Genomic DNA, 26,029 nt, shown 5'->3' on the forward strand with positions numbered 1-26,029 from the left:
CACTATAGGAACAACATAAAAGCTTTGGAAAGCGTGCCAAAGAGGTTCACCAAGACGTAGCTGGATTGGAGTGTTTTAGCTATAAGTAAAGAATGGACAAACTTGGATTGTTTTCACTACAGTGTTGGAGTGTGAGGGGTGACCTGATAAAACTATACAAAATTGGCGTGGATATGGTCGATAGTCAGGGTCTTTTTCCCAGGGTGGAAAATTCAAATACTAGTGGTCAAATGTTTAAGGTGAGAAGTTTAAAGGTGATGTGCGAGGGACTTTTATTTACACAGAGGGTTGTAGGTGCCCAGAACGCACTGCTCAGGGAGGTGGTAGAAGCATATACGATAGCAATGTTTAAGAGGCATTCAGACAGACACATGGACATGCAGGGAATAGAGGGGTGCTGACCATGTGCAGGCCAATGGCATTAGTTTAGAATAGCATCATGATTAGCACAGACAAAGTGGGTCAAAAGGCCTGTTCCTGTGCTGTACTGTTCTATGTTCTATGACTGAAGAACAGACACCAAGTGTTGTACATAGCCTGTGATCAAGTGTCCAGTAATCTTAAGGGCATCATTACGAGTAACATATTTGTTATGATCAGGTGAGGATGGGGAAATAGTCATATGGCTCCCCTCTTTCCCTCTCCTTGATTGATCACAATAAGTTTTATTTTGTTTTGTCAAGGACATACTTGCCAATTTAATGGATTCTTAACAGCTTAACCACTTTGATTATAAAAGAACTAAATAGTTGGGTTTTCTTGAGTTTAACAAAGAGATTAGCCTTATTATAGGTAAGCTGACCTAAGATAAAGATTAAAAAAATACTCTTGATGTTTGCACAGACCCATGCTCGAAGTTCACGTACATACAAATATAAATTATCTTCTGCAGACTATATTGCTAGGTTGAATTTGAGATAGAGAGAAGAGAGGAAAGAAAGAAGAGTCAGAGAGAGGAAGAAAAATAAACCACTCTGGTCTTCTCTTTCTCTCTTAGCTGCTTGTTCTTATGAGGAAGCACGCATTTATAAAATAGTAAGGGTCAGCTTATGATCTACCCTTTCATCTTCACCTAGCAAAGGAATCCAAATAAAGTCATTGACCATGGTTTCCAAGAGTAATTTGATAAACTAGTGTCTGGAAAACACTTCCAACCAGGTTTCCATTCTCTAAGTGATTAGTCTTAATGGTCCATCTCCAAAAATTGATTGCTGTAATACCTCTTAATGAGTCTCCACATTGCCTAAGAGAACATTGTCTTTGGTGTATTTTTTTCAGATATTTTCCATTCTAATTGGATTTGGATGTAGAATGCACAGCAATGCAAATTTGGGTAACCGTCTTTGGCTGTGATCTCAAGTTTCCTTCAGGCTCTTCTTTTTTAAGTTGTTTTTAAAAGTTAATTTCATTTTTCCCAACTGGTGAATTAAAAATCATTTTTGATGCAAAGCACATCTTAATGACATCATGTTGTTTGAGGGATTGTGGCCTGAATCTTACAAGCAGTGGCAACGATGGGCAGATTGCCACAGCACTTCAAGGTCTCCCTGAATCAACACTAGCACACATTTCTTCCAAGTCCTTATAATCCTAGCTGTCAAATAAATTCATAGTGCAATACCCCTCAGGAAACTCCATTGGACTGGAGTAGAATCAGAGTAAGACAAGACATTCCCTTTTTTGTGGCATTAACTGCTGTCTGGTTTGCTTAAAGGTGTAAGGTTTGAAGTTGAGGAGATGGGAAGTGGCTGAATGAGTGAATAGACAGTGGATAAGTGCATTGGTGGATAGGGTGGGTAAGATGCACAGATTCGTGAATAGCGAGGTGGGTGAATGGCTAGGTGCATGAGTGGTTAATTGGATTGAGATGTAGGTGGGTTGAGTCAGGAGGCTAATGGGATAGTTTGGGGTTGTTGGGTCAGGTCAATAGTCAAGTCAGCATCGTGTCTGGGGAGGTTGACAAGTAAAATCCACCATCAGAGAAGATTTGGGAAATAGTCAGAGTGGCTACAGTGTAACTGGGTGACAAGGGGCATAGTTGGGCTTGTTCAGCAGCTTAGTCCAGTGTTCTGGTTGGGACGGGGTGGTGGCATGGGGGTAGTCAGATTTTTGAGAAGGTAGTCAGATTGGGTCAGTAGCTGGGTGAGTGTGGGTCAGGGCAGTAGTCAGTGGTCAATGTGGTTGGGGGTTAGTCAGGAGGTCGGGTTGGTAGTTGATCAAGTTGGAGGTATGTGCAGATGGGTAGTTGGGTGATCTGGGAGGGAGCGAGGTGTTTGGGTTGGTTGTCAGACTGCGTCAGGGGGATTAGTCAACTGGCTGAGGTTAAATGGGGAGTTGGGTTGGGTTGAGGGTGTGATTTTGGAGATGGTCAGGGATCAGAGAGTGGGGGGGTGGTGAGGGTAATTGGGGAATTTTGTTGTGTTTTTACCCAGGCATTGTCTAACATTTCCTGTGTAACTGTTTAAGTATGAACCATAAAAAGTGTCTCTGAGTGTATATGTGTGTCTGTCTGTCTGTCTATCTGTCTGTGTGTTCAGATCTCTTTTCTTTGCCGTTAGTCCAAGTGTTTGTGTCACTTCTGTTCCCTCGATAATGATTCATGAGTTTCATCCATCCTACCGTGGGAATCCGCAAAGAAAAATAAGCTCCTCCTTCACAAGGGAAAATGGAGGGTGACACTGTGAGGTAACTTTCAGTTTAGTTATTGGGTTGCAGAGAGAGCTGGCCCTTATCTGCAGTCGAGCTGGAGGCAATGCTTGACCCAAGGAGAACATAATTAATACCCCATTAAGATAAAACAGCTGGGTATCGTGTTATTAGTGATATATAAATGTTCCCCGAATTCCATGCCAGCCTAACCCATTTTGGAAACTGTTTATAACAAGGCCTCTTTAACATGGTAAAAGTATTTTGATTTTATTGTGTAAACCATGTGTGATTTCAGTGACACTGTGGCTCCCAACTCTACCTTCACCAAAGTTTACAGCCTGACCCCAACTTTGGCAAACAACCGACAAAAACGCGGCCTGGCCTTGGATGGCAAACTCAAACATCAGGACACCAACCTCGCCTCAAGTACCATGTAAGTTATATTGGTGACAGTCTGCTCCTGGTGCACACCCCATAAAATAAACACAGTGACTCGCTCAAGAAACTGATACAAAATATCAATTAAGGTTTAGAAGTAATCCGATCCAAATTGAGTCAAGCTGGTCAATAACATTCATACACATTCTCAACAACCAGTTCAGCATTATTATTACATATCTCTGGAACAGATGGGACCTGAATTCACACCTCATGGCTCATGGATAGGGAGACTAACACTGTGCCACAAGATCCCTTAATGTTTCCCTATGTTCTGATGATTATCAATAGAATAATTAGGTATTACTGAATAATGACATTTTGTTTCAGCTTTTCATCTTGCATTCCTCAGAACAGTTCTTGCAAATTGTCCTGCAAACAAAATGATCTCCCCAGGTTGGGTGAGTGTGCAAATCAATGGTAGATACAGTATAATTTGGATAAATGTGAGGTTATTCACTTTGGAAACAAAAACAAGAAGGCAGATTGCTACCTGAATGGCTTTAAATTGGGAGAGGGGAGTGTGCAGTGGGACCTGGGTGTCCTTGTGCACCAGTCGCTGAGGGTAAGCATGTAGGTGCAGCAGGCGGTAAACAAGGCAAATGGTATGTTGGCCTTCATTGTGAGAGGTTTCGAGTACAGGAGCAGGAATGTGTTGTTGCAGTTGTACAGGGCTTTGGTGAGACCACACCTAGAATATTGTAGGCAGTTTTAGTCTCAAGGAAGTGCAGCAAAGGTTTACCAGGCTGATTCTGGGAATGGTGGGTCTGACGCATAAGGGGAGATTGACTAAGTTGGGATTGTTTTTGCTAGAGTTCAGACGAATGAGGGGGGGTTCGAATCTCAGAGAGACTTATAAAATTCTAACAGGACTGGACAGGATAGATGCAGGGAGGATGTTCCCAATGGTGGGTGTGTCCAGAACCAGGGGTCACAGTATGAGATTTGGGGTGGACCATTTAGGACAGAGATGAGGAGACATTTCTTCACCCAAAGAATGGTGCGCCTGTGGAATTCATTACCACAGGAAGTAGTTGATGCCAAAACATTGAATGTATTCAAGAGGCAACTAGAAATAGCAGTTGGGGTGAATGGGATCAAAGGTTATGGGGAGAAAGCAGGATTAGGCTATTAAGTTGGATGATCAGCCATAATCATGAAGAATGCTGAGCACACTCAAAGGGCCAAGTGGCCTCCTCCTGCTCCTATCTTCTATGTTTCTGTGTTAAAATCTTTGACAAAAATTTTCTTTCATTTTCGAAAATATTTAAGTTCCACCAAATGTCTATAAAAATAATTGGGACTTTTTTCACAACATTGTATGCAAACTTTTGTTATCAGTGAAACACCTTCATCATAATTCTGCCCTGATATCTCCAATTCTCCTGATTTCACTTTGTGTTCTGACCACCAATCTAACCCTGTACAACTATCTTTACCATCAGCCTCCACCTCAAGCTGTCTCAGCATCATTTCAAGTCTGACAGTCATCCTTATCACAACCTTACTCAATGAACATCCCATCATAGTCCTACCTAAGTTTTGGTCCATCAGAGTTCTTTCAAGGCTCACCATGATCTCAACCCACTGGTGTTTTCCTTGAGCCTTCAGCTTGCCTTGATATTCTGCCTACCCAAACCTTTGTCCAGGGCCTTCACAATCTTTCCACTGTCCAATCTGTCCTCTCCTCCATTGAAACACTACCTAATCTGCTCCTACCTGTCCATAATGTGGTGTGCTAGATCCAATGGGATACCATGAAATGTGAAAGAAAGTGTGAGAAATAATTTGCAATGTGATTGAAGGTAGTTGGTGACAACCAGTTAGACCGAGAGAAAATAAACACTCAAACATCCTGTATACTGCCTGATTGAGGAGAATTTTCGAGACTTAGAGAATGTTCTGGTGTCCAGATCATTTTTGGTTTCAAACTCGTTTGTTCATCTGTTACAAATTTTTGCTTCAATTCATCCTAAGGAAGCCAACTAAAAGCCTGCTTTTGGGATCTGTGTCCAATGAAGAACATCAGGGGGACTGAGAAGGCAGGAGGTTAATTTGGTATACACACCATTTACAGGGATAGTGAGACCTTATAGTACAGTGGGCTTAGTCCCTACTTCTGGGCCAGAGGCTTCAGTTTTGAATCCCATTGAGGGACTTGTGGTCCATGGAATGGACTTTTCCAACATGATTCAATGGGTGGATAATCAGCTTAGAAGTTGAAAGGACAAAGGCAGCTGGCAACTTTCACTGTACTGGGGTGAGAATGCCCATTAGGGAAATGCAGCAGGTAACAGAGGGATATAATGGAGGGACCGGAACGTTGTGGAAAACAGCTACCATTGTATTGCAGTCAGCACTATCAATAGCGCTCCAGGAGATTGTCACGCAATGGCAAGCCTCCACCAGCGGAAGGCCTTGCCACTTAAACATGAAAAGGCCTGGACACCTCAGTCTTCTCTGAACTCCCCTGCCTTCTCTAAATTGTGGAAGTGTGGATAGTCCATGAAGCTCAGCACCACTCTCTAGTGGCTGGGACCCCGGTGTTCTCTCAATAGGGCAACCATTTCATCAAAATAATTTATGAGATGCTGCTGGCTGGGCCAATATTTAGTGTCCATTCCTAGTTGCCCTTAAGAAGGGAGTGGAGTAGTGAGCTGCTTTCTTAAAGACCCCTCCCTCCCCAGTCCATGTGCTTGTAGGAAACCAGGTGGTCCTTCCAGTTTCACATTCATTTGAGACTTTCTAGCAATTGATTCAACTGAGTGGCTTGCTAGGTCGTTTTAGAGGGCACTTAAGAGTCAACCATAATGCTGTGGGTCTGGAGTCACATGTAGGTTAGACCAGGTAAGTACAGTACTTTCCTTCACTAAAGTATATTGGTGAATCAAAATAAAAACCAAAAGAACTGCAGATGCTGTAAATCAGGAACAAAAACAAAGTTGCTGGAAAAGCTCAGCAGGTCTGGCAGCATCTGTGAAGGAGAAAACAGAGTTAACGTTTTGGGTCCGGTGACCCTTCCTCAGAACTGATGGTGGCTGGGAAAATGTCAGTTTATATGCAGAAAATAGGGAGGTGGGTGGGGTAGGGAGTAAATGATAGGATAGAGCCCAAAGAGAGAGAAAGACAGTTGGATAGACAAAGGAGTTGCTAACGATCAGGCTGGGAGGGTGAATAGTTGTTAATGGGGACTGTTAGTGACTAACAACAGTGGGTGTGTAATGGCAGGCTATGTGGTAACAAGGCCTGGTGTGTGGGTTTGGGGGCTGGGACATGGGAGAGTTTAAGCCCTAAAATTATTGAACTCAATATTGAGTCCGGAGGGCTGGAGGGTCCCCAAGAGGAAAATGTGGTGTTGTTCTTCCAGCTTGCATTGAGCTTCACTGGAATACTGCAGCAAGCTAGAGACAGAGATGTTGGCCAGAGAATGGGGTGGTGCATTGAAGTGGCAGACAACAGGGGATTCAGGGTCTTTTTTGCAAGCAGAACGTAGATGTTCTGTGAAGCGGTCAGCCAGTCTATGCTTTGTTTCCCCAATGTAGAGGAGACCACATTGTGAGCAGCGAATGCAGTAGACTAGATTCTGGGAAGTGCAGGTGAAGTGTTGCTTCACCTGGAAGGTATGTTTGGGCCCTTGGATACTGGGGAGGGAGGAGGTAAATGGGCAGGTGTTGCACCTTCGCCGGTTACAGGGGAAGGTGCCTTAGGGCTGTGGGGAGGTGTTGGGGGTGAAGGAAGTGTGGACCAGGGTGTCCCAGAGGGAACGGTCCCTGCGGAAGGCGGACAAGGGAGGGGAGGGGAATATGTGTCTGGTGGTGGCATCTTGCTGGAGGTGGCGGAAAGGGCATCTGATGATCTTCTGGATGTTGGTGCTGGTGGGTTTTTAGGTGAGGATAAGGGGAACCCTGTTGCCGTTGCGGGAGGGAAGAGAAGGGGTGAGGGCGAAAGTGTGGGAGATGGGTCAGACCCAGTTGAGGGCCCTGTCGACAATGGAGCTGGGGAATCCTTGGTTGAGGACGAAGGTGGACATTTCGGAATCTCCCTTGTCGAAGTTGGCCTCATCTGAACATATGCAACGGAGACGGAGGAACTGAGAGAATGGGATGGAGTCTTTACAGGAAGTGGGGTGTGAGGATGTGCAGTCCAGGTAGCTGTGGGAGTCAGTGAGTTTGTAATGGATTTTAGTGGCCAGTCACCCCACACACCAGGCCTTGTTACCACATAGTCTGCCATTACACACCCCCTGTTGTTAGTCACTAACAGCCCCCATTAACAACTATTCACCCTCCCAGCCTGATCGTTAGCAACTCTTTTGTCTATCCAACTGTCTTTCTCTCTCTTTGGGCCCTATCCTATTTACTCCCTACCCCACACACTTCCCTATTTTCTGCATATAAACTGACATTTTCCCAGCCACCATCAGTTCTGAGGAAGGGTCACCGGACCCGAAACGTTAACTCTGTTTTCTCCTTCACAGATGCTGCCAGACCTGCTGAGCTTTTCCAGCAACTTTGTTTTTGTTATTAGTGAATCAGATGGATTTTTCCAATAGTGATTTCACAGTCATCATTCGACTCTTAATTCCAGATATTGTTAAAAACTGAATTTAAATTCCAACCCAAGTTCCCAGATTATTCCTCAAATTAATAGTCTAGCAACAACAACACTGGGCCATCATCTCCCCCATTTTCACCACTTTCTGATGACATTTTGATGGCAGTATTAAAGTTCAGCATTTTCACCTCAAACCTGATTGCATTATGTTTGTGCCAATCTGAAAGCCAACACAACCATTTTGTGCCTGTCATGCTGGAAAATTTGTGGTGTGAAGATTGCATTAGTTGACATTTTGTCACTTCAATGGGGCTTTGTGCCAACATTGGCTGGGTCATTGACATTGGACTCTGCCTGCCCTGGGAAAAGTGTCTGAAAGTGGAAACGCATCAGCAAAACCTGGCCCGACAAATGGTTATTTAATTTTGCTTGCCCTGCAATCTCCAAAGGCATCTCAAAGGGATTGATAAATTCTTCTTCAATCTGTCCAGTCTAGGGTACAACTTCCTTTCCTCACCATGACCACTTTTTCCACTTATGTTTTTGCTTCTGAACCTTTATAGACTCAGTCCACAACTGGATAAAGAGGTCCTTGGAATCCTGGTGTCTTATCTGCTCAGAGTGAAGGTGATAGTTTCCAGGGGAGGGTAAGTCTTCATATTGCAAGCATTGTTTTATGCCAAATGCAAATCTAGATGCGGTGGGATTGGTTAATGAATTTAAAATAAGGCGTTAGATTTAAGACATTTCTGGACACAATCCTGAAAATAAATTGCCGGTGAGACTGATGCTGCCTGATGCACTGTATGGAATGGTTCCACAATCTCCTGTTCTGTATTTGTACACTTTCCCTTTCTATAGATTTATTTATTTGTCACAGGTACTAAGTATCGGAATATATTAAGTACAGTGAAAAGTGCACAAAGTTGCTATTCACTGGCGCCCACTTCGTTGCAAAAACTAGAATTAAAAGATTTAACAGAGCCAAAAGGTAAACAAGAAAAAAAATGCTCAGATCTTAGAGTCCCAAGTCCCACCTCCACAACAGTGCAGGCACCGCGCCAATCACTAGGACACCTGGGGAGGCCACAGCCACCACATGAAAGGCCCATTCTCACCATTCTCACCACCGCCCACTGCCCCCTCACCGGCCCCGCTCTCACTGTCCACTGCCCCCTCACCGGCCCCGCTCTCACTGCCCGCTGTCCCCTCACCGGCCCCGCTCTCACCGCCCACTGTCCCCTCACCGGCCCCGCTCTCACCACCCACTGCTGCCCCCTCACCTGCCCCACTCTTCCTAGTCTCTTTAGATAGAATCTTCACTGACATTTAAGGACAAGCAGATGAAGGGGAAAGGGTTAAAAGGTTAAGTTTGATATGGTGAGATAAAGCAAATACAGTTCAAAGAACCCTTTGTCAGAACTAAACAGTGGCCTCTTACTCAAACATGCAAAACACCTAATGCCTGCTTCATATCTCTTGTTCATTTTTAATGTGAGTGATATGTTTCCAACTGAAAATGGGCACACACTCTCCGCTCATAGTGAAGTAACCCAAGTAGTGTACTTAAATGGGTAGTATCTGGATGATATTTCAAGGCTTATTTCTGTTTCTTATGTTTATTTACCAATCTTGTTGTGTTTGTTTCCTTATTTCTCCTTCTTTTTCTCACTTTATTTTTTCCTTCAGGATCTTGGGAGACCTCACTTCAAGGTAAGTGAGGAAGCATCAGCTATCAATACTCAACAATCCTGACCGTGGGAACAATGTCGCTCCTGAATATACTGCTGGGTTTTATCTTTGATTGTTCAAGAGATGTGAATATCATTGGTAGACTGACCATGTTGCCCTTGATCTTGAGATGGTGAGCTATCTTCTTGAACTGCTACAATCCATCTCCTGCAGGTACACCTGCAGTGCTGTTGGGAAGAGCATTCCGGGATTTTGCACAGCGAATGAATAGTGACATATTTCCAAGTTAGAATGATGTGTGGCTTGGAAAGACACTTGCAACTGGTGGTGTTCCCATGCGTCTGCTGTCCTTGTCCTTCTAGGTGTTAAACACTGCAGGTTTGGCAGCAGATACATCTAGATGATACACTGTGCTATCATTCCTCATGAATGATGGAGGAAGTGAATGTTCAAGATGGTGATTGGGGTATTAATGAAGTGTGTTGTTTTGTCTTAGATGGTGTCAAATTTCTTGTGTGTTCATGTAGCTTGACTCACCCAGACAAGTAGATGGTATTTCATTACACTCCAGAATTGTGGCTCTGATGGTGGACAAGCATTGCTGAGTCAGGAAGTGACTTATTCTCTGTAGAATTCCAAGCTTCTGACCTGCTTTTGTAAACAAAGTATTTAAGTGGCTTATCCAGTAAATTTTCTGGTCAGTTGATATTTTTCACTGGTTAAGCATTCTGATTATAATTATGTTTTCCTCTTTTATGTGACTCTTTTTCTATTGTATTTTAGTGAGGTGTCTGTCGAAATTCCCTTTTGCCTGATGCATCCTAAACCTTTGGAGGGTAAGTACTGTTCAGATACCAGAACACGCTTTTCACTTATTGCAGATTCTAATTCCAGCACCAGGACAACTTACAATCCCAGCTTTAGCGAATATATTATTGAGAATAGTTGCAACTTTGGGCCTGATTGCAATCTTTTGCCAGGAGGTGGATTTTGACCAGGCTGAAAATGAGCCATAGAGTTCAGCAGCCTGCAGGAGAAGCTGGAATGAGTTTCCTGTCAAGCATTTCTATCAGATCAAAACTACATAGAGAGGTTTTGTCATTAAATTCTTTCGTGCAGTCAGAAAATGACAGAAGAGTACACATTCAGGCTCAAAAAGGAAGCTTAGATATCTCCACTAAGCCACTGCTCCTGCCCCTCCGCTTGCCATTCAAGTGACCATCCACAAGACATTGCTGACGACTTGGTCTTAATGGGTAATTTCCACTGTGTGATTTTTTTCCAGTATTTCCCACCAACATGCCACCCATTGGCACACCACCACCCATTGAAAACTGAATTAAAACCAAGCTATCTGCCAATATTGTGCTTTTGTCTTTCTGCTCAGTACTACTTGACCTTTTCATTTTCACAATCTGACACACTGGTTCTCTTCTCGCCTATATTCCACACCAGTTACTAATCTCAAAACAAAATATGGTGGATGAAGGTGATCCAAAATGAAAACTGAAAAGACTGGAAATACTCAACAGGTCTGGCAGTGCCTGTGGAGAGAGAAATAGAGTTAATGTGTCAGGTCTCTAGCTTTCCATTCTGATGAAGTTCACAGTGCCGAAATGTTTCTTTCCTTCCACAGATGCTGTCATTTCCTAAGAAGCTTTAGCAAGACTATAGATTGCATAACCTTCTTTCATCTTTCCTTCTGTCACAATGTTTGTTTGTTTAATTTACTGACTACTCATTTTAAACTTGGTGATGCCTGGATTATTGTTTTTAATCCTAAAACTTGATTTCTCAAACAGTGCTTTCACACCCATAAAGAATTCAAATGAAATTTGTAATCTTGGACTAGTCTGCATTATCCTGCATCTTATTCCGTTTAGCCTCTCAGAAATGTCCCTTAAAACCTGAAAAATTGGGCTACTCATATCAATGCATAAATAGTGAGGAATTCAATTGAAGATAGACAGGGTAGGGAATTAAAACTGAAAAGTACTGGAGAAGCTCAACAAGTCTGGCAGTATCTACAGGGAGAGAAACAGCATTCAAATTTCAAGTCCAGTATAACTTTTCTTCGGAACCCACATCAAACTTGAAACATTAACTTTTCTTTTCAGACATGCTGCCAAACCCGTTGACTTTCTCCAGAAGTTTTTGTTTCTGTTTCTACAATACTTTGCTTTTATTTTATGTGGAAAATAGGATATATCTCCTCTCCACTTTTAAATGCATCGGAAGGAGGCTCTGTGGGTGATAGAAACTAACACAAGTGAACCTTAATTTTAACATGCACGTACATGAATGTTACCACAGGAATTACAGGGCTATGGCTGCAATCTCAACTGCTTCCCCTGCATAATAATAGAATCCCTACAGGGTGGAAGCAGGCCATTTGGACCATCGAGTCGGCACTGACCCTCTGAAGAGCAACCCCTCCCCCCCACCCCCCCGGAACTACCTCCCTACCCTATCCCCATAAATACGGCCAATCCACCTAACCTACACATCCCTGGACACTATGAGCAATTTAGTGTGGCCAATCTACCAGGAGGAAACCAGAGCATCCAGAGGAAACCCATGCAGACATGGGAAGAATGTATAAACTCCACAAGACAGTCATCTGAGGGTGGGAATCAAACTCGGGTGCCTGGCACTGTGAGGCAGCAGTGCTAACCACTGAGCCACTGTGCTGCCATGGGGGTCTTGGGAACTAAAGTTAAATTTTATAAAAATTTCATTCATGGGATGAGGGCATTGTTGGTTAGGCCAGCATTTATTACCTGTCCCTAATTGCCCAGAGGGCAGTTAAAAGTCAACCACATCGCTGTGGGTTTGGAGTCACATGTAGGCCAGACCAGGGAAGGATGGTAGTTCCCTTCCCTAAAGGACATTAATGAATCAGATGGGTTTTCCTGACAATTGACAATGGAATCATGGTCAAGATTAGACTTACAGATTTTTTTTGTTTTTAATTCAAATTCCACCATCTGCCATGGCAGGATTCAAACCTGGGCCCCCAGAACATTATCTGGGTCTCTGGATTAACAGTCCAGCGATAATACCATTGCCTGCCCCTTAATCAGACTAATCTAGCTTTTTGATACAGTCACATTAATGACCATTGCAGCAGCCTCAGCCTAGAGGATATACATCACATGGTACTCAGCTTAGCTATTGCCTGATAGTTCTGCCTCAAGAATGATTGAGAACAAAGTATTGTAGATTTGATCTAATTTATGACATCGGTGAACAGCACACTACCATTTACTAACCTGCTATTTTCTCCCTTTTTATTTCTTTCACTGCTTCAATTAATTTCCAGTCAATGTCTGGTAAGTCTGCAATAAAGAAAGAGAGCTGTTCTCATATGATATATGGATGGTTTCTATACTCATTGAAAAACAGCTATTGGTCATATCATGCCATCAAGGTAATGGCACTCGCCATTGTAAATTTGTAAATGGTGCAACTTCAGACGTAGAGCAGAAGCAAGGTTATATTTGAAAATTCAAAATTTCTTGTCACAGCCACATCAGTCAAGCATTAGGTTTGTAAAAACTGTGTTACACTGACTGCCATCTTCTCCCTACTGCCTCCCACCATGAAAACCATGAATTTGCTGTATTCCCACAAGAGATACAAACTAAACCTACTGCCAAAGTTACATTTTATCCAATTCAGTCAATATTATAAGTGTTAATTACTGTGTCAACCTCTCTGTGTTGCCTCATTGCTTCAGGTTTTAATTGTTGTTGGAGATTTTAAAATGCAACATAAAATGATTTTAATTTTTCTTTCTATTCTCTTTAATCTAATCCTTCTTGCTCTCTTTATTGCCCTCTGTGATTTTACATTGCATTCACTCTAATTTACACTTCCTTCTCAGTCACAGAGTCATAGAGTCCTACACAGAAGGGGGCCTTTGATCTATCAAGTCTGTTGCTGACCAATCTACACTAGTCCCAGTTTCTGGCACATGGCCCATTGCCTTGACTGTAATGACATTTCAAGTGCTCATTCATGCACTTTTTAAAGGTTGTGAGGTTTCCCCTCAGTCGTGATGCTATCAATACCACAATCCTTTAATCTATTTTTCATTCATTCTTGGGAATGCAGGCATGTCTGGTTGGGCTAGCATTTATTGCCCATCCTTAGTTGCCCAAGGGGAAGTTAAGACTCAACCACATTGCTGTGGGTCTGGAGTCACATGTCGGCCAGACCAGGTAAGGATGGAAGTTTCCTTCCCTAACATGAACCATCTGACAATGGTCATCATTAGACTCTTAATTCCAGATTTTTATTGCATTCCAATTCCACCATCTGTCGTGGCGAGATCCAAACCTGGGTCTCTGAATTAACAGTCCAGCCACAATGATATAGTGGTGGGCAGTTAGTTGCCAAGTTCACTCAGATTCCAGGTGCGTTGATTCTGTGATGTTACCCGTTCATGATTCCAGCAACTAGCCGCACAAAAAAACAGAAAAATCTAAACGGTACAAGGGTGGATTTGACAAATGGTGGATGGTATTGGATGTCCTACCCAATGGCTTGTTATGTCATAAATCTGCTCCATCATTGCTGGCATTAATTTAGAGGAGGTATGCTTCATAAGAAAAGAAGCATTCAGTATTCCATGTAAAGTCACTGCATATAATTTCATATATAATATATATCATACATACATATTTAAAAAAAGGTCATTTCACAACCTAAGGACATCAATTTTTATCCAATGAATTAATTTGGAAGAATACATCGTGACTATTTTAACTTTGGAAATTGGACGGCCAATTTAAAAAGCAATAAGATCTCATAAACACCAGTAAGAGGTAACTTTTGTTAGTGATGTAGATTGGGGGATCAGTATTGGTCAGGACACCAAGTAAAATAGTCGCACTTTTTCTCAAATATTGACATATTTTGTGTCTACCTAAGAGAATTGGAGATTTATTGTCTCATCTGAAAGACCGACATCATTGATGGTGCAGCAGTCTCTCCGTACTGGACTGAAGTATTGGCCTGGATTAAGCGCTCAAATTATTACGCTCAAGATGTAGTTGCCTTGTGTTCTTGAAATGAATGGTGGGTTCAGCTGAATGTAAACTTCCTTGGTTTGTTTGACCAACAGGTTCGTTCAAAAGTCAGAGACATAGTGGAGCTTGCCTATTATTGGAGAAAGTTAACTGAAACATGTTCCGATTTAGAGTTGTTCACAACTGTAAGAAAGATAGCCAAGTGCTAGAAGTAAAGTACCAGAGGGAAGAGAAGGAAACTCTTTTTGATAAATCAAATCATTACAATGTGGCATGCACAGCCTGAAAATCAGATTCTCCAGTAGCTTGTACAAAGAATCTGGATAAGTAATTGAGAAGAAACTGTGAGGTGATGAAGAAAGAGTAGGTGAATTGGATTTTGGGAAACTTCAAAGATCCAGCATGTGACCCATGAGCTCAATAACCTCTTTCTATGTTGTAGTATTTTATTTCCAGATTTTTAGTTTACAAGATTGAGATGTATGGGCTTCTTTCTGTCCCTGAAGTTTATAATACACTCCATACATTGCTGGCCTGATCTGTACCACCATCTCTATCCATTTGCTGGATCCTATGTAAATACAATGCTTTTTCTCTGTAGCTACTCCATTCAAGTATTAGCTCAATGATTTTAGCTGGTCTGGTTTCTAAATTGTTCCATTACTCCCACATTTTACTTAATAGAATAATGAATGTGTGTCAAATCCACATTTGTAAAATACTGAGAGTGATTTTTTAAATTTAAAATGTAAAGGTTGTGGATTTGAACAGCACATCCTGTTAACTGAGAGCACACAGTGAGAAAATATTGCTAACTGTGGCTTTAGTTTTTCTGAAGCTGGGTTTGCACTGGTCGAGTCTGATTCCATCATCCAAATCTAAACCAATGCTTATTTTAACACAATTAGCCCAGGCCATGCAGATCTCAGGTCTTGCATTCTGTCTTTTTTATTAATGTCCATTAGAAATCCAAAAGATTTACAAGGTTGTTGACAGGGTTGGAAGGTTTGAGCTACAGAGAGAGTCTGAATAGGGTGGGGCCATTTTCCCTGGAGCGTGGAAGGCTGAGGGGTGACCTCATAGAGGTTTATAAAATGATGAGGGGCATGGATAGGGCGAATAAACAAGGTCTTTTCCCTGGGGTAGGGGAGTCCTAAACTAGCGGACATAGGTTTAAGGTGAGAGGGAAAAGATTTAAAAGGGACCTAAGGGGCAACTCTTTCATGTAGAGGTTGATGTGTGTATGGAATGAGCTGCCAGAGGAAGTGGTGGAGGCTGGTACGATTACAACATTTAAAAGGCATCTGGATGGGTATATGAGTAGGAAGGGTTTAGAGAGATATGGGCCGAATGCTGGCCAATGGGACTAGATTTATCTAGGATATCTGGTCAGCATAGGTGAGTTGGACCGAAGGGTCTGTTTCCATGCTGTACATCTCTATGACTCTATGACCAGGAACAATCAAAGCTGTTCTCTTCTGCATGGCTTTCTGTTTGACTGATTTTCTATCAGTTGGTCTTCTTTGAATTTCGTAGGCTTGAAGTTCTGCAAAGCCCTACCCTTATGGCTGTTCCCTTATTAAAAGTGATTAAGTTTGTTGTTAAGCCAGTTGAGAGGACACTGCTGAATATTAACCTTTCCAAACCCCAGGCCTCTATAACTGAAATGAGAGAACCAAATAATTACAGATAAAAACTCTTGCTTCAGCACCAAAGACTTATCAGCTGAAAATTCTTTATTTTTTCAATGCAGGTTTTCATCATAGAACATAGAAAAATAGGAATGGGGCAGGCCATTCAGCCCTTCAAGTCTGTTCTAGTATTCAACGAGGCCATGGCTGATCTGTGCCCTAAATCCATATATGTGCCTTAGGCCTATATTCCTCAATAACTTTGCTTCACAAAAATTATCTATTTCTGATTTAAAAAGAAACATCTGATCCTGCATCCACTGCCAATTGTGGAAAAGAGTTCCAAACATCCACCACCCTTTGTGTGTAGAAGTGCCTCCTAACATCTCCCCTGAATGGTGTGGCCCTAATTCTTAGACTATGTCCCCTTCTTGTAGAATACCCAACCAACAGTAATAGTTGGTCTTTATCTACACTGTTTTATCCATTTAATATTTTGAAGACTTTGATCAGATCACCCTTCACCTTTCTAAATTCTGGAGAAAACAGGCTCAATTGGCCTAATCTTTCCTCATAACTTAATCCCTGAAGTCCAGCTATCATAGAGCTCATTATTTTGGTACATCAGTTCTTTGGTGCCTGTTGGATTGCAAAAATATTGGGTAAACAATGGCCACTCATTTGAAATTGGTACTTTTTCCTTTCATAAATACAGAAAGTGCTGGAGAGACTTAACTGGTCCGGCTGGATCTGTTAATGATTCTAATCCAAAATGACTCTTCTTCAAGAATTTTAAACTGATTAAAGCTAGATAAATGCTTTGGCAACATGCTTTATTTTTCAGCTGTATTGGCAAGATGGCTGTTGGGTAGATCAGTGGTAGTTAGTAATTGATCTTAGGAGATATATGTTTCCTGAGAGAAACCAAGACTTATATTTTTGTACCGGAGACTTGGGAATGTGGAAAAGCAAAGGATTTCAGATCTAGCTTCATTAGAACAGTGCTTCCCAAAGTGTGAGTTGCTACCTGAAATGGGGTCATGAGTTGAAATTTTTAGGTACAAGGCGGTATCAGCTGCCATGGATTATAGGAACAGGAACAGGAGTAGTTCATTCAGCCCTTCGAGCCTGCTCCACCATTCAATAAGACCATGACTGATCTGTGGCCTAACTCTATATGTCTGCCTTGGGCCTATACCCCTTGATACCCTTGTTTATTAAAAATTTGTCTATCTCAGATTTAAATTGAACAATTGAATTAGCATTGACCACTGTTGAGGAAGAGAGTTTCAAATCTTCACTACTCTTTGTCTATACAGATGCTTTCTAACATCTCTCCTGAATGGCCTGGCCCTAATTCTTAGAATGTGCCCCCAGTTATGGAATCTTGATCCAGTGGAAATAGTTTATCTTTATCTCCCCTGTATTTCCCGTTAATATCATGAAGGCCTCAAGTAGATCACCCCTTAACCTTCCAAATTCTAGAGAATAAAGGCCTAGTTTGTCTAATGTCTCCTCATAACTTTACCCCTGAAGTCTATGTATCATCTTTGTAAACCTGTGTTGAACTCCCTCCAGGGTCAAAGCATCCTTCCTGAGGTGTAGTGCACAGATCTGCTCACAGTACTCTAAGTGGGGTCTAACTGGGGTTTTGAGTAACTGTAGCATAATGCCTGCAATGCTATACTCCAGCCATTTAGATACGAACCCTATCATTTCATTAGCCTTCTTGTCTATTTTCTGCACCTGCTCATGGCATTTTAAAGAGCAATGCACCCGAACACCCAAATCCTGTTGGACATCCACCGTATTTAACTTTGTGCCTTGCAAAACCAACCCTCATCTATCCTATTTTGGTCCAAAATCAATAGTCTCACGAAGGGCAGCATGGTATCTCAGTGGTTAGCACTGCTGCCTCACAGCACCAGGGATCCAGGTTCGATTGCAGCCTTGAGCAACTGTCTGTGTGGAGTTTGCACATTCTCCCCGTGCCTATGTAGGTTTCCTTCAGGTGCTCCAGTTTCCTCCCGCAATCCAAAGATGCGCAGGTTAGGTGGATTGGCCACGCTAAATTGACCATAGTGTCTAGTGTGGGAAATGTAGAGATAGGGTAAGGAGGGGGGTCTGGCTGGGATGCTGTTCGGAGGGTCAGTGTGGACTCGATAGGCTGAATGGCCTGCTTCCACACTGTAGGGAATCTATTCTATGATTCTATTTGCTTAATGTAAAATTCATCTGCCTCAGCTTTGTCCAATCTATCAAAATCCTGTAGTACTTTTATGCTGTTGTCAACTCTGTCAATAATGCTGTCCAATTTTGTGTCATCAGGAAATTTGATATTTGATTTTTTAAATCATTATCCAAGTCGTTCACGAATAATGTGAATAATTGAGGCACCAACACAGATCCCTGTGGGACAGCAGTAATCACATTGTGCCAATTTGAATACTTACCTATTATTCCAACTATTTCCCACCACTCAACCAATTTCCTATCCATGTTAGTAATTTGCCGTCAGTTCCGTGGGCTTCCACCTTAGCTAACAGTTTCTTGTGTGAGACTTTATCAACAGCTTTTTGGAAGTCCATATATACAACATCTAACAATTTACCTCTGTCTGCCACTAAACTCTGAGATTTGTCAGGCATGACTACCCTGCATGAATTCATGCTGACTCTCCTTAATTTACAGAAATTTTTCGAGATGATCAGTTACTTTATCCTTGATTATAGACTCCAACAATTTTGTCACCCACAGATGCCAGGCTAACTGGCCTGTAATTCCTTGGTTTCCATCTGTCACCCTTCTTAAACAGCAGAATGACATGAGCAAATTTATAATCCAGAGATACAATTCCTGAATCCTGGATAGTCTGAAAGATTATGGTTAGGGCATTAACAATGTGCTCTCCTACCTCCTTTAACACATATGGATGGAAACCATCAAGTCCTGGGGATTTGTTACTCTTCGGTTCCATTCATTTCCTCATTAATGATGAACTGACATAAATGGCTACAAAGTAGCTTTACGTCCTTGTAGTTTTCTTTTTCTTTTGAATTGTTGACATAGCCACAGTGACCTATCATTGAGACTTAGCTCCTCTAGACTTAAAAAGGTGGTCTTAACATACTTTCACAGAAACAATGAAATCTGTTCATAATCCTCTATCGATTCCATGTCTCCTCCTCTAACAGATCTCCCTCTTCCATAATTCAAACCCTCTACCCCTAATCACCTTTACCCTTCACCTGGTCTTGCAGGTCATCCCCTGCCCATCCGCCATGGAATCCCAGTTCTCACTGAGGGATCACGACAATTTTCCAGCCCTGAAATGGGGCTCTAGTGGGAAAAGTTATGAATCTTCTGCATTGGAAAATAAAAACAGTGCCTTAAGTGGACATGGCTACTTAAATGATCCAGTTCAATACTAACTTTTAGACCAAGGGGTATGGAATACATAAGTTGCCATGTAATAGGAAATCTGTGTGAAATCGCAACGTAGTAATCTGAGGGCTGTGTACGTTTTTAAATCCAACGTTTAGAGTATGTCATGAAGGAATAGCAAGAGGACAATGCAGATTTAATAGGTTCTGCCTGGTTTAAGAAATTACAGACACAAAGAGAGACTTAAAAATTGGGAGAGAATTCTTGAAGAAGGGTCTAGGCCCGAAACGTCAGCTTTCCTGCTCCTCTGCTGCTGCTTGGCCTGCTGTGTTCATCCAGCCCTACACCTTGTTATCTTAAAAATTGGGACTCCTTTTACCAAGCGTTAATACAGGGATTTGAGGGAAGAATTTAGGTAGAGAAACATTCTGTTTCCAACATTGGTAGTTGCAGTACAACCATGCACAAAGAAAAGATCCAAGGAAGAGATATAGGACAAAGTGCTAAATAAGCATTTTTTTCAAACACATTAGTCAGGTTTAGAAATGTAGTTAAACACCAAGGTGTCATCAGAATCTAATTTGCACGTTTAGAAAATGGCCTCATGGGAAGAAAAATCTCAGGGATCAAGGTAAGAAGGGATCCCAGAGCTCAGGGAGTAGAGAGAGGGCACTGGGGTCCAAGTTCTGTGAGGAAGGCAGTGTGGAAGGAATGGTCCAGTGGCATCTTGTGTGGGGTGCCCCAGATGCACGCAGGCCACTCCCCGAACGAGGTGTCCCTCTCCTCCCCACTTTTCTTTCACTCACACGTTTAAAAACACACACATACCTGCTCCTGTTCCACTGCCCATATCAGCTGGGTTGGCACAGGCAGAAGTTTTTAAAACCACAACTGAACCTCAATTACAAACCTGCGTCTGGAGGCTGAGCTGCTGATTCTGACACATGCTCACACTCCATATTACTGGGGTGGGTGAGAAGGCAGCAGGCTGGGCCCCTGACATATTTTACATGCTTCCCCTGCAACCCCATAAAGTAACAGTGGTGTGGCATGTAATATCCAGCCCATATTCCGTGCAGTGTGCTATAATGGCTTCTCAAAACAAAGTGAAAGCAACTTTCAGGACAGGTCACATGACTATGATTAATCAGAGCCGTGTACGTACATTTCTCCAAATCACTCGATCAATCAAAGTACAGAACCTTAAGGAAGGAATTTAATTGGGTGTCTCGGGGGACATCCCCTGGGGTATGTGGAGGAATGTTGGAGATCATCGTGTGTCGGCCAGGTAGGAAGGGAGCAGCCAGCATGGGGAGGTGGTGAGGATATCATTCTTGATTCTGAAAGGGAACCATTAATGGAGGATCCTGGGCTCGAGCCTGAGCCGGAGAACGCCCCTCCCCACCCCCCACCCCCCCAACGTTTCCCTTTGTCCCTTTACCCCAATAAGGGAATGAAGGGTTATTGGGAAAAGGCAGGAAAGGAGAGTTGAGATTTATCAGATCGGCCGTGATCTCATTGAGTGGCAGAGAAGACACGAACAGCTGAATGGCCTACTTCTACTCATATGCTGATGGTGTGCCCCTGAAGCCCTCCCACTGACCTCCTAATTGTGGCCAGAGTGGAAAGTGGCTTTGTGGCTGTTAATTAGTTGTTTAAGGGTCCTACCTGGGGCAAAGGCAGCCAGGCTGCCCTAAGCCCTACCAATCACCAACAAAACTGCGGACTGGTCAGGACCAGAAACGGTTGACAACACAGAGGAATAGGCACCCAAGAAATTTTAACCCCCTACTCCACCTTCCAGCCTGCAAGCTAACTGGTGGGGCTGCAATACTCTGTCCTGAATGTTTACTTGTTTCACAATGTCTTCTTCTGTTCATTAAAATGTTAAAATGTTGCAGGCTCTTTAGAGATAGTAAGAACTGTCGATGCTGGAGTCAGAGATAACACAGTGTGGAGCTGGAGGAACACAGCAGGCCAGGCAGCACCAGCGGAGCAGGAAAGTTGACATTTCGGGTCGGGACCCTTCTTCAGAAATGGGTCCCAACCCGAAATATCAACTTTCCTGCTCCTCTGATGCTGCCTGGCCTGTTGTGTTCCTCCAGCTCCACACTGTGTTATCACAGGACTTTTTTTTAGTACTTTTTACATTATAGTTAAAAAAGTTCACAAAATTGACAAGAGTATGTCATTAAAACCTAAACCTCTTCTACCAGAATGAGACCACCTTCAGGATTGCTAACATATTGATTTACACCAAGTTTTTATTATATGCCAGCAACCATGAAAACCATTGGTGAAGCTGCAATAGAAAAGAATGAAAAAAATTTCTCCCTTTTTTCCTAGTACTGAAGACATTGTGATTGAAGAATTCAATCGTCCAAAGCTTGACGAAGAACAAGACGATGAAGACGAAGAACCTGCAGCCGCAGAAGGAGAAAACTAAACGCAGGAAAACAGATAGGCAGCAGGGAGGAGGTCTTAAGTTTATGCATGGTTTTGATATGCTCAATCAGAATATCAGAAAATAAACAGAAACTTTTCTTCGTGTCCAAGAAAGTAGTCTAGTCATCCGTCCAGTTTTAAATTGCACAGTCTGATGTTTGGCAGTGCTATTGCAAAACTTCTGAAACATATGACAGATACCCTTCATCACCAAGAACACAGATTGGAAATTTGAGCCCATTGTCCATATGGCCACATTCTGGCAATTTATTGAGCTCGTAACCTAGATACTCAGTGTAGTGCTCTGGCCGCAACGGGGCAAGTCATGACTGCTGGTGAAATTTGATTTCAATCAATATAAAATCTGGAAATAAAGGCTTGTCTCAGTAAAAGTAACCATGAATCTACAGTTAATTGTTTTAAAAACTCATTTCATTCATTGCTGTCCTTACCTGCCTGGATTACATCTGACTCCAGACCCAAAGCATTGTGGTTGACACCCAGCTTCCCTTTGAAATAGCCTGTTAAGCCACGTAATTAGGAATGGACAACAAATGATGGCCTTGCCTGTGGCACCCACATCCCATCAAAGAATTTTTAAAATTACAATTTTTCAATCATTTATTAAATACTTGTGAAATAACATACAACATTCATCTCCATTTCTAATCTGTGTTCCTGGTTGGAGAGGCTGCCTAACGCTACACCAGTTTGGAAAAGTTCTAGCTCAAAGTCTTCTACTTCAGTAAGGGGTCCACTTTTCCGCTTTCCACTGTATCTTAGAGGAGGATCAGTATAGAAGGAGGTCATTCAATCTTATTCCACAATGTAAATGAATGGTAATCTGTATCTTAGACTGCATTTATCAGCCTTGTTTGATGTCCCTTAATGCCCTTGCCTAACACAGGTCTATCAATCTAATGTTTTGAATTTTTCAATTGCTCTCGCATCAAGATTTTTGGGAAGCGATGTCCAGATTTTGCTACCTTTTTGTGTGAAGTTTGAAATTTAGAGCTAGCAGTTAATCATGTTTTCAGTCAATTTTTAACTTTGAAAATAACATTGGAATTCAAGGCATGGTTGGTCCATGGTCTAGTCTATCCTATTCCCTTCTCACTTCGGATTTGAATAAATGTAATGACTCTAGTACATTTTAGATGACTTGTTATAGCAACCATTAACCAAAGGGTATTTTTTTCTGATTGGCAAAGTTCAGCTACAGCATGTAGTTCAGGTTTATAGTTCATTGGTTTGAGCTTATTTTTCAAGTAGCACTAACATTTTCAAAGTGATGTTTAGAAGAAACATTTCGTATTAAACAGGCATTTTTAAAAGCCTTTCCCTTCCCATCAGTTCAGTGATACGAAGATAACCAAAATGAGTGATGTTAAAACCTCCGCTCATTGTCATTCTGATACCCTTGTGTCTAGTTTTAGCACATAGCTGACCCTTTCTAGTTTTGAATCTACATTATCTGATATGGCTGATATGTCCAAACAGACTACCTGCTTTAAAATTACCTGTCACTCAATTTATGTTCCCTTGTTTTACTTTCCTAGTTTGTTTTGATTAATTTGCATATTTGATATGTTATATAAGCAAATGAAGCTTTGTACTTTTTTCTGATTTTTAGATCTTGACTTTCTGTAAAAGCATGTTGTAGTTCAACTCCCGAGTACCTCAGATCTGTCCCATTGGTCACCTCTGTAAGACACAAAAAGCATTTTGCTGTTGGTGTGTTTCATCCCAAAATGGATAGAGTGCAGTGTAAAGCCTCAGTACAGCTTGTGCTGATTGGCACTGTGCTATTCCAGATATAGATCCCAGTTTTATAGATATTAGAAAGTGGCAATTCTCCTAGTATGAAATCTCTTTCTAGGTTGGGCTGCACTGAATGTATCCAATTTTTGGTACACTTACCAGATGCATTTTGACCAATTTGTAATACAGTGTTAAATCTAAATTGTAATTTGAAAAAAATATATACAAAATTATAGCAGCTAATTTCTAGTTGATTAAGCAAAAAAAAGAATAAATAAACCTCTAGTTTTGGTATGCTTTGTTAGTCTGCCCAGCAAGTAAAGTGTGGTGGGTGGATGATTAGTCATTTAGTATATCTGGTGCTATCACTACGTGGAATTATCGGATGAGAGTTTCACCATGGTACCAAGTGACTGAGCTAAGAAAATTGTTTTCTTTGACAATATCTAAATGTAATATTTAAGTTAACTGATGCTTTTAACTCAAAATTGAATAAGTTTGTCTGCTAAGAAGATGTAGCTATGAGAATATGTTGGCTGTAATACTTTAGTCATTAATTTTAGCTTCTGTTGAAACAGCAAAATACTAATCAGTGATAGTTCTTTGAAATGATGTGATGTGCTATGACATTGTTCAAGGATAATGTTTATCGAGTAGTGAAACACAATTGATTTATAAACTACACCCGCTTGATAAAATAACAATTCCCAATTAGAAACATTTCTCATGCCTTGATATTATTTAAACTGTAAACTAATTTTGTGTGTCTTTAAATGACCTAGTTTGTGATTGTCATCAAACGTTATAATGAAATAAAAACCGTTGCATAACTACCTTCACACTAGTCAATATTTATAAATTATAATCTGACTTTTTTCTCTCTACAATATTTAATCTTTGTGATTCAGATTTGTTCACACACGCAGTTTTCAGTGATGGTCATGGGGTAGTCCTTTAATACAAGCGTCCTAGTTATCTCTGTTTTCATGTCTACCTCAGTGATATCTTCAGCCCTACTCGCTTCTATTACGCTGATGTCCAAGTTAAATTCAGCTAACTCAACACTGATTCAAACCAAACTATTGGGTTCATTGTTACTCAATATAGTACCCACAGAGTCACTGGGCGGATCAAGTTATGAAATTTTGAACAGATTTCTGGAGTTGTGGGCGAAATGTATCACTTTCAGAAACAAATAAAAGGGATATGAAATCTGCAATTCATACTAATCCCCACGAGGTGGCCACAGACTCTCACATTTGAGATGTTGCTCCAGTAGCGTTCTACCCGAACACAGTGCTAGAAATTAAATACTTTGATAATATGATAAGAAATTCCATTAAAATTTTTCTGAGAGCCACCCAATAATGTTAACTAAATAGTTGACCACTAAAGAATTTAGGAAGTAAGGATTAGATACTGAAACTCAGAATGGAGAATCTTATATGTTAAATTATAAATAATGACATTTATTACAAAGGTTTTGTTGAGTATTTTGTTTTTCCGGTTGAAGGTGACCAGGTAATTTTTCGATGAAATCTTTCTATTCCTTCGGCAGAATGTTGTCAAAAAAGAATTGAGTCAAATGTTCACCAGATCTTTTACCCCCAGTTAATACTTGGCAAAATAATCTCAAAATTGCTGCATTAAGAACATAGAACATAGAACAGTACAGCACGGTACAGGCCCTTCGGCCCACAATGTTGGGCCGACCTATTATCCTACTTAAATCAAACTACCCTGCATACCCTACGTTATACTATCCTCCATGTGCCTATCCAAGAGTCGCTTAAAACTCTCTAAAGTATCTGACTCCACTACCACTGCCGGCAGTGCATTCCACATCCCCACCACTCTCTGTGTGAAGAACCTACCTCTGACATCTCCCTGACACCTTCCTCCAATCACCCTCATAATAGTCATTTCCGCCCTGGCAAAAAGTCTCTGGGTATCCACTCTATCTATGCCTCTCATCATCTTGTACACCTCTATCAAGTCAGCTCTCATCTTCCTTCGCTCCAATGAGAAAAACCTGAGCTCCCTCAACCTTTCCTCATAAGACCTGCCCTCCAGTCCAGGCAGCATCCTGGTAAATCTCCTCTGCACCCTCTCTAAAGCTTCCACATACTTCCTATAATGATGCGAGCAGAACTGAACATAATATTCCAAGTGTGGTCTAACCAGTGTTTTATAGGGCTGCAGCATAACCTTGCGGCTCTTAAACTCAATTCCCCTGCCAATGAAAGCCAGCACACCATATGCTTTCTTTACAACCCTATCAACTTGGATAGCAACTTTGAGGGATCTATGGATGTGGACCCCAAGATCCCTCTGTTCCTCCACACTGCCAAGAATCCCATCATTAACCCTGTATTCTGCATTCAAATTCGACCTTCCAAAATGAATCACTTCACACTTTTCCAGGTTGAATTCCATCTGCAT

At 41.7% G+C, this 26,029-nt stretch overlaps 1 protein-coding gene across 1 annotated transcript in view; it reads left to right on the forward strand.

Annotated features, from left to right (window-relative positions):
• LOC109927454 (arrestin-C-like) overlaps positions 1-22,272 on the forward strand; it is a 52,600-nt gene extending 30,328 nt beyond the window's left edge. Inside the window, exons 11-16 of the mRNA XM_020527480.2 lie at positions 2,945-3,082; positions 8,205-8,288; positions 9,331-9,354; positions 10,117-10,169; positions 12,656-12,665; positions 21,728-22,272. Coding sequence (XP_020383069.1) covers positions 2,945-3,082; positions 8,205-8,288; positions 9,331-9,354; positions 10,117-10,169; positions 12,656-12,665; positions 21,728-21,827 — 409 coding nt within the window. The 3' untranslated portion in view covers positions 21,828-22,272. The remainder of the gene's footprint in view (positions 1-2,944; positions 3,083-8,204; positions 8,289-9,330; positions 9,355-10,116; positions 10,170-12,655; positions 12,666-21,727) is intronic.
• Positions 22,273-26,029: the final 3,757 nt, after the last annotated feature.

The sequence above is a fragment of the Rhincodon typus genome, chromosome 14, assembly GCF_021869965.1.
Source record: "Rhincodon typus isolate 14 chromosome 14, sRhiTyp1.1, whole genome shotgun sequence".
Lineage (NCBI taxonomy): Eukaryota > Metazoa > Chordata > Chondrichthyes > Orectolobiformes > Rhincodontidae > Rhincodon > Rhincodon typus.